At 45.0% G+C, this 13,041-nt stretch overlaps 1 protein-coding gene across 9 annotated transcripts in view; it reads left to right on the top strand.

Annotated features, from left to right (window-relative positions):
• Positions 1-1,371: 1,371 nt before the first annotated feature.
• CAST (calpastatin) overlaps positions 1,372-13,041 on the top strand; it is a 123,849-nt gene continuing 112,179 nt past the window's right edge. For 3 of the 9 annotated variants that reach the window (XM_043464596.1, XM_043464602.1, XM_043464594.1), the window contains exon 1: positions 1,377-1,705. In XM_043464596.1, the coding sequence (XP_043320531.1) occupies positions 1,637-1,705 (69 nt within the window). In that variant the 5' untranslated portion in view covers positions 1,377-1,636. Of the gene's footprint in view, positions 1,706-2,456; positions 2,613-13,041 lie in introns of those variants that run through there. The other 6 variants (XM_043464599.1, XM_043464600.1, XM_043464598.1 and 3 more) reach the window with 6 other exon arrangements.

Raw genomic sequence — 13,041 nt, 5'->3', positions numbered from 1 at the left:
TGTTTTAGGTTTGCTTAAATTACTGTAGGTGTTTGATCACAATCATAAAAGCATTTTTCAGGTTTATGACATATTTTCCATAATTATGAATGTAACTGATGCCATCAATCAGTTTTTATTGAATGGGCAATCATAGACCCCTTATCCAAGTTGATTCAAGTATGTATAAATTGTCTTAGGTTCACCCTAAACAGCACTTCCTGGTTTGGGGCTGTGAATTATAACAAGCCTGAAGTGAAATGTTACAAGCCAGATTAGAAAAGGCTCCTCTGCAGTGATTGCCTGCCTGTGGTTGCTGCCGGTTTGCGACGATCCGACAGAAGTAAACCTGTTAATGCTGTTTTTTTGAAATATCAGATACATAGATATTTCCTTTGAGGAAATGCATTGAAATCATCCCTCCCTGCCCACTGTCCCCCCCACCCCATGAAGAATGAAGGAACAGGTCCCTCGAATAAAAGGAAGTCAGAATGCCCAAAATGAGAACAGAGAAGGAAACAAGGATTCCATTCTGCCAAGGTCCATTCAGCATGACTAGTCTTTCTTTATAACCTGCACCCCCTCTCCCCAACTGTCTGAAACACAGCGCTGCAGACAGCAGTGACCCCAAGGCCACATTGTCAATGCCATGGCAGGGTTAACAGGTTTTCTTCTGTCAGATCTTCACAAACCGGCAGCAACCACAGGCAGGCAATCACTGCAGAGGAGCCTTTTCTAGTCTGGCCTGTAACATTTCACTTCAGGCTTGTTATAATTCACAGCCCCAAACCAGGAAGTGCTGTTTAAGATGAACCAAATACAAAAGCAATCCTGCCTCCTCCTCACAAACAAAATTCAACAGCCTCCTGAAAGGCTATGGGGTTTAAACTTGGGATTGTTCTTAGATTTTGATTGGAACCTAAGACTTCTTCCACATAAAACACCATTGCTCTTTCAAAACTACCCCCATCCCAACCCAAAGTAAAGTGGCAGAAAACATACAGAGGCCCGCGTGTGTACACACACACACACACACACACACACTCACACACACACTCACAACACACGGAGTCACACATAGACCAATTTGTTTCTGCAATCAGCTTCCTTATCCAGAGGGTCCAGGCCCCGGGCCATCTGAGTTGGTAAGTTCTCCTAGTTAACCCAGAGCAGATTGCAGAAAAACTAATTCTTGAGATTCTTAGGGAGGGGGGCTTGAGGTGTAGACGGGGCCACGCCCCAGTTCCGCTCTCCTTGCACAATTGCAAGCCAAGTCTAGGCAAGTCAGAGGAGGAACCCCGCCATCTCCAGCCCCTCCTCTCTGCGACCCACTGGGGCAACCAAGGAGACCTCGGGTGGGTTGGGATGGGGTGGGGTGGGGTGTCCCTGGGAGAAGAATCGGGACCCAGAGTGTGAGCCGCAGACAGGGAGCCCGGGGCCGCTGCTGCCCGGGCGCAGCCAGCTACAGGCAGGAAGAGGAGGGCCCTGCCCGGCGAGGGGGAGCCCCCGCGGGTCGGGGCTGGGTCGGAAAAGCTGCCTCACAGGCGCGCCCGCCAGCCCCTCCGCGCCCTAGCTCCCTCCCAGCGCTCCCCGGCTCGGGCCTCCCTTCCAGGCTCCGCCGCGCCCTGCCGGAGGCAGCGCTCGCACCGGTCTCGCCATGTCCCAGCCGGGCCCGAAGCCCGCCGCCTCCCCGCGGCCTCGGCGCTCTCCCCGCCACACCCAGGAGGTGAGTGGCGCTCCTACCGCCGGGCTTGAGCGCGGGGAGGATCTCGGGCCCCCCGAAGCCTTGGGTCCACCTCCAGAGAAGGGTTAGCCTGGCTGGCCTGCTGCCCCCGGGGACCACTCCTCCCGGGCCCGGAGAAGCATCTGGGGAGGGGAGGGTGTGGACTCAGAACCTGCCTCTGAGCAGGTGACTGGAGGGGCCAGCGGATGGCCCCGGGTCCCAGCCAATTGCACTGGGCGCGGCCCAAGCCACATTGGAGTGGGCTTCCCTGGCGGCTCTGCCTGCAATGCGGGAGCCCTGGGTTCGATCCCTGGGTTGGGAAGATCCCCTGGAGAAGGGAACTGGCAGCCCACTCCGGTATCCTGGCCTGGAGAATCCCCTGCACTGGATAGTCCATGGGGTGGTAGAGTCAGGACACGACTGAGCGACTTTTGCTCACTTCTCACTCATGCGTTGGGAAAAGTTGGTGGATAAGACAGGGGTGGGTGAGAAGCGGATGAGGGTAAAAGGAGAATGAAGTTGATTTGGGACCCCCCGGCATTCCGGAGTCTGTAGGACAGTTCAGCAGAAAAGTCGGGTCTTCCGCGTCCAGTCCAGGCTGCAGGGCGTGGCTGCCTGGAGTAATAACACTTCTTCCCTTAGCAGCTTTGAGCCAAACCGGCGGGGCGGGGCGCGGAGGGGCGGGGCCATACGGAGGGGCGGGGTCGGGGTAGGCCCCGCCCAGCTGCCTTGCCCACCCGCTGACAGCCTTGGGGTTTGCAGAGCCAGCCCCAGCCAGGTCTGCGGCAGGTGGAGTGCGAGCCGGCGGCCCCTTGCTGCGCTGCACCCGTGTCCTCGCCGGGTCCCTCGCTGCGCCACTCGGAGCACATCCATCGTCGCCATGGCATTTGCAAGCTGGTGGTACAAGACGGTAAATGGGAGCGATCGTCCCTGGGCAGGACTGGGAAGGGAACGTGCCCTGCCTTCCTGGGCTGCAGGCGAGGTCACTGTTCAGGATTTTGCCGGCGAGGGTTGGGGAGCAGGTTGTGACCTCCTCTCAGACCTTCAGGGGAGGCTCCGGGAGAGGCTGAGACCCACCCTGCTGTGGTATGTGGGAGCCAGCTCGGACGTGCACGTGCTAGTCGGCGTGAGTTCAGGCTCACAAGTTGAATGGCACAGGGATTGTTGCCGGAGGAATTCTGCCCTCGGACGCGGATTCCTGGATAAACGCGGACTCAGAAAGAGCTCAGCTCTAGAGTTTTTTGTTTGTTTTTTTTTAACTCATAAGTAAAGCGCAAAACTTTCAGAGGCGTGTTGTTGGGCCTGCATTTTCCAACGCAAAGTAGAGAGGCAACCAAGATAGTGGGGTGGGGCAAGGAGAAAAATCCCAAACTCCAAGGAACATAAACAACTGAGATCAAGACCCTTGTTGAGAATGAGAGAGAGAGGGAGGGAGAGGGAGACTCTATACTTTATTGCTTGGATCAGGGGCAAAGATGTTCCATTTATTTAATGCACTGATGCTTGTCCCGCCATGTAAGTGTGATATCCAGTCAAGCTGGTACTTGTAATGTTTTGAACCAGGAAGCATGCTTTAATATAATATTAGGATGCTTTCCAAAATAATAACAATACACACAAGTCTTGCTGACAGAAAGGATAGAAATATTTATATCCCATTGATTTATGATGAGAATTGGAAAAAAATAGTTAAGTACACCCTTCTCTCTCATCATGTGGTATTGGGAACAGCAAGAGTGTTGTAATCAGGCACTCTTTAGAGAGAAACCTTGTACTGGAATCAGTAAAATGTCCCTTTCCAGCCAGTGGCCATTCACTGAGCATCTACTATGTGTCAGACTCAATATTAGCCTCGAAGTGGAAAATGAGACAGAATTCTTGTTCTCTTTTTTTCAACCGGTTTCCACATCTATAAAACGTGGGTGATAATAGGTACCACATAAGGGTTGCTGAAGACTTAATTCCTGAATAAAAGTACCATGCCCATACATTGTTAATGATTGGAAATTTCCATTTCCCTTGAGATGTTTCTTCATGAATGCTTCCTTGTACATTTTCTGGGTTTTTTAAATGTAGCATCTTATTGATGTGCTAAGAGCAAAAGTTTACTTTGAGTCATTATTGTCCTAAGGTTCTTATCAAAATGCACTACATGAATTACCTGCAAATATCAATAACAGTGGTTCAGAGCTAACACCACTCTTCTTCCAAATTCATGATTCTTTTAAAGGAAATTATGCTGGAATATTGGGATGAAAATAGTTTAAAGGTATGTTTTTAACCCTATTATGTATAAGCACAGTCTGACATCTTTGCCAAAACCTCTCTTATAATCCAGTGTTGGAACTATTCTAAATTTTCTTTTTCTGCTAGTAGGAACCTCCTAGAATCAGCAACCTGCCTGTGATGAAGCTCTAACTTTTCCCTAACCAGAGCTGTTCAAATATAGTATGAGCCACATATGTGATTTTAAATTTTCTAGTAGTCACCTTAGCTGACAGAGGAAATTAATACTAACAACATATTTTAATTAGCCCACTATATCCTAAGTGGTATTATTTCAACATGGAATCAATGTGTAAATCATTGGGATATTGTAAATTTTCTTTTTCATTTTCTTCAAATTCCGGTGTGTATTTATACTTAGAGCACATCTCAGTTAACATGACATATTTCAAGTGCTTAATAGGCATGAGTGGCTAACGGCTACTGTATTGGACAGTATAGCTCTAGACATTGGTTTCTAACCACTCTGGTGGCTGTGAGGGGATGACCACAGCCATGTTGAGAATTAAACGAAAGTTGTGGACCACTTTCCCACAACAAAATATGCGCACACGCAGAAGACCATCTATAATCCCTTAAAGATCTATGGAGCCAATTTATATATATGTATACATACATATATATGATTTATATTACATGCTATTAAATATAGCATTTATGCAGTTTATTAATACAAAAATTTTATACAAAAACACTATATAATGCATATCTGCACATATGTATATCATGCTTCAGTAAGTCCTATAATTAAAATGTCTTTACTGAGATCCTTCAATTACTGAAAAAGATTGTGAATGAGCTAACTTTAAAAATGTAGGCAGAATAAGATAAAATAATTGAAGGGTGTATCTATGATGTGTTTTGTTTAAGGGATTGCCACCTATAAAGCCAATCAATGAAACACTTCAATGTATACTTTCCCAGTGAATATGATGAGTATTATGGATCTGATCTTTTGAAGAACTCTGTGGTTTTAGTAAAAAATAACAAGCAAACAAAAAATTTACAAAGCTAGATCTGAAGAACATCTGATGACCTTCATAATGATGAAGCATGAAGAAGAGTACATTTGGTTGGCTGACACCAGTAATCATATTCCTAAGTTGACTCTATTAGACCATGTTAATTAAAGATGCTTCTTAGCCTAATTAGACCTACTGGGCCAATGGCAGAGTCATCTAGGAGCTCAGTCATTTGGGAGGCCCTGTCATTGTGACCAGCCTGGAAAGAGTGTCACAAACCTTCCCTGGCAGGACAGACCACTTGGCTGCAGTGACTTTTAAGAGTAAGGAATGTAAATTATAGATTCTGCAAAAAGGGCACAGCACCGCCGCCTTCTGCCCCACCCCCAACCCGCCCCCGCCGCAGTCTCTGAATTGGTTTGCTTCCCATTGCAGATAAGAGTACACCTGATGATACTATTCTTTAATCCATTTTGATACTTCCCAGAAATTTAATTGTATTCTATAAATACTTTTTAAAGAATGATGTAGCTTGCTGGTGGTGGAAACAGTGGGTGGCCCCTTGAGGTTCCAAGGTGATCTAGTGGGTAATTAGTTCTGAGTAGACTGTCTCAATGGAGTATAAAACCGCTAAGCAATCTGTCTTTTTTGTTTTTTTCCCGAGGTTTTAAAAAAAAATTTTATTGTGGTAACATACAGAAAATTTACCATCTTTACCATTTATAGCTGTAAAATTCAGTGGAATTAAATATTCATAATTCTTGTGCGACCATCACTACCATCTAGCTTCAGAACAATTTTTATCTTGCAGAACTGGGGCTCTATACCCATTAAACAATACATTCTCATTCAATTTTCATATTTACATTTGAACGCACGGTACTATATTCCAGTATCTGTGTTCCTTATCATTTTTATTGTATTATGAAAACGTTTAACCTGAAATGGACCCTCTTAACAAATTTTAAGTATACAGTGCATTAGTGTTCACGGTAGGTACAATACCGTACAGCAGATCTCTAGAGCTTATTCATCTTCCTTGACCGAAACTTTATGCCTGTTGATCAGTAACTCTGCATTCTCCTCTGCATCCACCTCAGTCCCTGCCAGCCATCATGCTACTTTCTGTCTCTATGATTTTGACTCTCCTAGGCACCTCAGATCAGTGGAGTTTTATAGTATTTGCCTTTTTGTGACTGGCTTATTTCATTGGACTTCCCTGGCGGCTCAGACAGTAAAGCGTCTGCCTGCAATGCGGGAGACCAGGGTTTGATTCCTGGGCCAGGAAGATCTCCTGGAGAAGGCAGTGGCAACCCACTCCAGTACTATTGCCTGAAAAATCCCGTGGACGGAGGAGCCTGGTAGGCTACAGTCCATGGGGCCACAAAGAGTCAGACAGAACTGAGAGACTTCACTAATCCCCTCAAGGTTCATCCATGTTAAAGCATACATCAAAATTTTCTTCCTTTTAAGGCTGAAATACATTCACACACACACACACACAGCATTTTGCTTATCCATACAACTACTGTGGAAAACAGTAAGGTGGTTCCTCAAAAAAAGGCCGTACATGGAAGCAACCCAAGCATACTTGACGATGTCGCTCAGGTCCTGTAGGCTCTATTTGTTATGTGTTAGTCACTCAGCCATGTCCGACTCTCTGCGACCCCGTGGACTGTAGCCTGTCGGGCTCCTCGGTCCATGGGATTCTCCAGGCAAGAATCCTGGAGTGGGTTGCCACATCCTCCTCCAGGGGATCTTCTCGCCCAGGGATCAAACCTCGATCTCCTGCATTGCAGGCAGATTCTTTACTATCTGAGCCATCAGGGACACTATGTAGGCTGTATTTGCTTTAATCATTTTTCTTTCTGTTCCTCAGATCCTATAATTTCAGTTACCCTATTTTTGATTGCCATGATTCTTTCTTCAACCTCCTCAAGTCTGCCTTTGAATCCCTCTAGTGATTTTTTCATTTCAGTTATTATATGTCTCTACTCTAGAATTTCTTTTTGGTTTCTTTTTAGATTATCTCTTTTTTCTTGGTATTTCTGTTCTGTTTATGCATTGTTTTCTTGACTGTCTCCACACTTGCTTTAGTTCTTTGAGCATCTTTAAGGCAGTTGTTTTAAAATTTTTGTCTAGTGTGTCTATCATCAGCTCTTTCTCAGGGACAGTTTCTGTTGTTTATTTGTTTTCCCCCTTGATTGGGCAATACATCTCTGTTTCTTTGCATGCTTTGTGATTTTTTTTCTTGTTGTTGAAAACTGGACGTTTGAATCATTGAAAGCTTTGGAAATCAAATTCTCCTCTTTCCCTAGGGTTTGCTGTCTTGTTTTTGATAATGATGGGCTCTTTTTGTGCCAAGGTTCAGCCAAAAGTGTACACTTAAGAGCTTCTCAGGTCTTTTCTGATTCTGTACCTTTCCCTGGGCGTGAGCAGTCCGTGATCAGAATACAGCCCCACAGTGTTTGGAGGGCAGAGTCCTTTCCGCATGCTCCAGTGCGTACTTACTTGCCTGCTGTGAGTTTTGTGTGCTCAGGCACTCAGTCCTGTCTGACTCTTTGCGACCCCAGGACTGTGGCCTGCCCAGCTCCTCTCACAGTTGGATATTTCCGGGCCAGAATACTGGAGTGGGTTGCCATTTCCTCCTCCAGGGATCTTCCCAACCCAGGGATCAAACCCACATCTCCTGAGTCTTCTTTACGCCTGAGCCACCTGAGCTGTGAATTGGGGATGAGGAAGGGGCAGCAGCTGCTGAGCTGAGCTGAAATGGATGCAAATTAACCAAAACTTACCATTTAAATGTTCCCCTGGAAGTTGCAAGTCTTTGATAGACTCCAGAACTTCACAGTAGTTACATCAGACAGATTCTGCCAGGGAGATTTTCTTCCAGGTCGGGGGATGGATTCCTGGCACCTCTTACTTCATCTTCCCAGAATCCTCCCTTTAAACTGTTTTAAGGATTGAAATCCTATTAATGTGATTTTAAACCTCTGTTCTTCAAGTTGTTTCATTTTCTTTTCATAAAGAATGACCCAGAAAGCTTTGCAGCGACCATAAAGAAAAAATATCCAGTGTCTTTCACTTAAGAGAAGTATGAAATTACTTGATCCAATGAGTACCATCTATGTAAGTTGCTTCCTCAGATGGGAGAGTCATTTAACTCCAGAAGAAAAAGGGTCTATGGTTAGTTTTCCTAAAATGTATGGAATTCCTTCTGACACTGGAGAACTTATAGAACATAAAAATGCTTTGGTAAAGGCCAAAGATGTTCACAGTTGCTTATTGCCCATCTGCCATGTGTCATGTTTTGAGCAGGGTGCTCTGGACACAAAAATTGTGCTGATGGTCCATGCCTGGTCTTCGCTTGCATTTCTCAAAAATCACAAGCACAGCCTAAATAAAGACTAGTACAAAAGAGGCAGAGTAGCTATTGAAATTCTCATGGCGTCATCTTTGACTCAGAGGAAATTCAAAAAGCCTTACTACAGTGGAACCCCTAAGCTAAACATGGCAAAAAGGCAGTCAATGTTACTTCTGAAAACTGGGCAAAAAGAAGGTGTGCCCTTAAACTGCCACCTGGGCACGTCTACCGGAATGTGAAAATGTTGGAGAAAAGCAAACGGAATTCAGGGAAACATGAGGATTTCAGAATTATACATATGCAGTTAAACCTTAATTTGTGTCTTCTTTTCTATGAGAACCCCAAAGAAGGTTATCCTGTATTTCTATAGTTTGATAACAAATGGTTTTAAAGAAGCAGAAAGATAGCATGCATCACACCTTTCATTTACTTTCTTTAAATAATTATTCCCCCTATGAAACCTAGCACACAGCGGCTGCTCACTGATTATTTCTTTAGTAAATGAATTCTTCCCCTCATACTAGCCTTCTCCATTATTTTGGGGTTTTTGGTATTAAAAGCAAGTAAAAATGGCTAGGATATTCCCTTTGTGTGACTCCGTTGTTGTTCAGTTGCTAAGTTGTGTCCGACTCTTTTGCAGCCCCATGGATTGCAGCCTGCCAGGCTTCTCTCTCCGTGGGATTTCCCAGGCAGGAATCCTGGAGTGGGTTGCCATTTCCTTCTCCAGGAGATCATCCCTTTCCAGGGATTGAACCCATGTCTCCTGCATTGGCAGGTGGATTCTTTACTACTGAGCCTCCAGTGGAAACCCTTTGTGTAACTTTAGGGAGATACTAGCTCTTAAGAAAATTCAAATAATTTTAAAACTTTTTTTTTAGCACAGAGGCAGAAAGAATAATGTAACACCCTCCTCTTGTCCCCATCACCTTCTATAATTATCAACATTGTGACATTGGCCTATCCTGCCTTATCTATCTTACTAGAAGCCCCACCAACACACACACCCCCCACACCCTTGAAGTATTTTATAGCATGAGGATTGCACAATAAGTGCTATCCCTGTGACCAGGCTGGTGTTTGTTGTTTGAAAAAAATGAGTTCTCTATTCCCTATGTACTTTGTTTCCTCATTTGTAATATGGAAATGTGAGACTAATAAACTTATCAGATGAATCTTGTTCCTTTGTACTTATGGCAAGTTAAAACCTAAATTCCCTGCTGTATTATTTATAGCCTTAGAAAATGAGAGCTTAAACCTTTGTTTCTTCTCATATTCATTTTATTGTCTCATAATTCACCATGCCAATGAAAAAGAAGGGAGTGAAATGACCTTTATTGTGTTCTTAAAATGAACGAGCCAGTGGACCAGGCTCCTCATTAACATCAGTTGTTTCATTTGTAAGCCAGCCCCTGGGGTAGGCATCATGACCTGCATTTTACAAGGAGAAAACAGAAAGTTTAAATTATTGGCTCAAAGTCTCATAGCATTTCAGACCCACATTCCTCCTGTCTTACCCGAGTTTGGGGAATGGAATGGAATGCAGGGAGCTGGTTGCTAGGTAACAGAAGAGTCTGGGAAGCCGACTGGGGTGGATGAGGCAACACAGGGGTTAGAAATCTAGGAAGCTGCTACCAGTCCTAGACTGGAGGGGAAGCAGGATCACCCTGCAGAAGCTGAAACCACTGGGGGCCCGTCCTGCAGCAGGCCCGCACGGAGGCAGCCATCACACATTCCTGCTACACCAACTGACCGGGGGCAGGGCAGGGAGTCCACCCTAGGGCAAGCAGGTCCACATCAGTCTGCGCCAGGGAGCCTGTTGTAAAGCAAAACCAGCTTTCCATCTTGAGCCTTATGTTTGTTTGCTGAACAGTCTTGTTTTAGAAAGCAGAATATATGCAAAAATAGATTTTTAAGGGACTTTGCAGGAAGTCCAATTTGCATGTCGTCTCTTAATTTTTCAAGCTTTTTTTTTCAGCTTTAAAAAAAGTCTTTTACCTAGTCTGCTAACCTGAAAAGAGCAAAAGTACTTCTCAAGGAATGTTTAGAGGTTTGTTGGAAATGCAGTCATCAGTCAAGAATTGTTTGTCGAACCGCTACCATAGGACTAGGAAAAAAGAATTTAATCTACCATCTGGTTGAGCAGGCAAAATATACATTTAAGAAGTAATCAGTAAGCAGGAGCATATATAATAAAGTGCTGATTCGTTTGCTTTACTAAGAAAATAGAGACTTACATGCAACATGAAGATCTGATGTGCCATTAGCAGGACAAGGCTCAGAACTAGTCAGGAAATGCTGGGTTGAACATAGGGCACTGGGTTCCTGCCTTGAAAGTCGGTTTACCCAGGAGGCCCTGAGCTGCCCTGGCCTGTCTGACTTGGGGAAGCTCCCACGGGTGCTGACTCATGGGGGTGATTGGAGGAGTAGAAACCTCTACTTCCTGTCATGGTGCCCACAGAGCTCCTCTCCAGGCAGTGGTTTCGGTCCTAGCTGGGTGTTAGTTTCACCTGGGGAAGTTCAGGGATGTACATCTGTGCCCAGCATCACCACTGGATAAACTAAATCTGAATCCCCGGATTCTAGCTTAAGCGTTTCCAAAAGTGCTTGGGTGCTTGAGACCTGCACTGAAAGATGAGTTGTTGTTCAGTCGCTAAGTCTTGTCTGACTCTTTTCGACACTATGGACTGCCACCCACCAGGCTTCCCAGTCCTTCACCATCTCCCTGAGTTTGTTCAAGCCCATGTCCATTGAGTCATTGATGCCATCCAACTGTCTCATCCTCAGTCGCCCACTTCTTCTCCTGTGCTGTCTTTCCCAGCATCAGGGTCTTTTCCAATGAGTTGGCCAAAGAACTGGAGCTTCAGCTTTAGCATCAACCCTTCCAATGAATATCCAGGGTTGGTTTCCTCTAGGACTGACTGGTTTGATCTCCTTGCAGTCCAAGGGACTCTCAAGAGTCTTCTCCAGCACCACAGTTTGAAGGCATCTATTCTTCAGTGCTCAGCCTTCTTAATGGTCCAACTCTCACACCGTACATGACTACTGGAAAAACTGTTGCTTTGACTATACAGACCTTTGTCAGAAAAGTAATGTCTCTGCTTTTTAATATGCTGTCTAGGTTGGTCATAGCTTTTCTTTCAAGGAGCAAGTGTCTTTTAATTTCATGACTGCATTCACCATCTGCAGTGATTTTGGAGCCCAAAAAAATAAAATCTGTCACTGTTACCATTGTTTCCCCATCTATTTGCCGTGAAGTGATGGGACCAGATGCCAGAATTTTAGTTTTTTGAATGTTGAATTTTAAGCCAACTTTTTCACTCTCCTCTTTCACCTTCATCAAGAGGCTCTTTAGTTCTTCACTTTCTGCCATTAGTGCTGTCATCTGCATATCTGAGGTTATTGGTATTTCTCCCTGCAATCTTGATTTCAGCTTCTGATTCATCCAGCGTGGTATTTCACATGATATACTCTGCAAATAAGTTAAATAAGCAGGGTGACCATATACAGCCTTGATCTACTCCTTTCCCAAATGTGAACCAGTCAATTGCTCCATGTCCAGCTTCTTTTCCTGCATGCATGTTTCTCGGAGGGCAGATGAGATGGTCTGGTATTCCCATCGCTTCGATATGCTGTCTAGGTTTGTCATAGCTTTTCTTCCGTTGAGCAACCCATAGCTAAATGAAGGCTTTCAGATCCTTCGGGAGCACGCCCACCCCACCCTCCCCAGCAAGCCTTTGTCTCCGTCTGCAGCAGTGGTGCAGGGAGGGAGCTGAGCGGGGTGCACCAGGCTCCAGAGGGCCCTGGGGTTACGTTTCATCACTTCTTGATTTTGCCGCAGCTCTCAATGGACATACAAACATTCATCTCCATCAGCATTCCCCAAACTGCAGAAGGAAAATCTTCCAGCTGTTTTCACATAATCTTTATTATTTTCTTAAACAGTTTTATTTGGATATAATTCATAATTTGCTCTTTAAAACATACTATTCAGTATTTTTAATATTTTATTATTTTATTATTGAAAGTGAAAGTGAAAGCCGCTCAGTCATGTCCCACTCTTTGCGACCCCATGTGCTATACAGCCCATGGGATTCTCCAGGCCAGAACACTGGAGTGCGTAGCCCTTCCCTTCTCCAGGGGATCTTCCCCACCCAAGGATCGAACCCAGGTCTCCTGTGTTGCTGGAGGATTCTTTACCAGCTGAGTCACAAGGGAAGCCCCATTTTATTATTAACTCAGTATTATTATTTTATTAGTACTGAGTACAGAGTTGTCCAAGCATCACTTTAAGGTCATTTTACAATGTTTTGTCATCCCCTAAAGGAAACTCAGTTCCTTTTTTTTTGGTTTTAAATCTAACAGAGGCATTTCAGAAGCACACTAGCTTTTGATGCTCTTTCACAGCTGAGCTTAGACTTGCAGAAGCTCAATTTTTGTCTGTCTTCCTTCTCTTTTAATATGTGTAGAAGTTTGAGCTTCATCTCATCCTGTGACATATGCCCTTGTCTCTGGGTGTGTCAGGGTGTATCTGGGTAGCACTGGGAGGCGGCCCCAAATGCTGCAGAGTCAAAGCCTGGCGCTCCCGTGCGTCCTTAGCTGGGTGGGAGCACAGTGCCAAGCTTCATGGCTCCTTGCTCCTGTTGATTTCCTGACACATTTGTGAGATTGCTAGGGCAGAAAACTGTATGCATATTAATGCTGTCTTCTAGAATGAGGACAAAGGACAG

This window comes from Cervus canadensis, chromosome 4, assembly GCF_019320065.1.
Source record: "Cervus canadensis isolate Bull #8, Minnesota chromosome 4, ASM1932006v1, whole genome shotgun sequence".
NCBI lineage: Eukaryota > Metazoa > Chordata > Mammalia > Artiodactyla > Cervidae > Cervus > Cervus canadensis.
The sequence above is the reverse complement of the archived record's forward strand: the minus strand, read 5'-3'. Positions and strand labels throughout refer to the sequence as shown.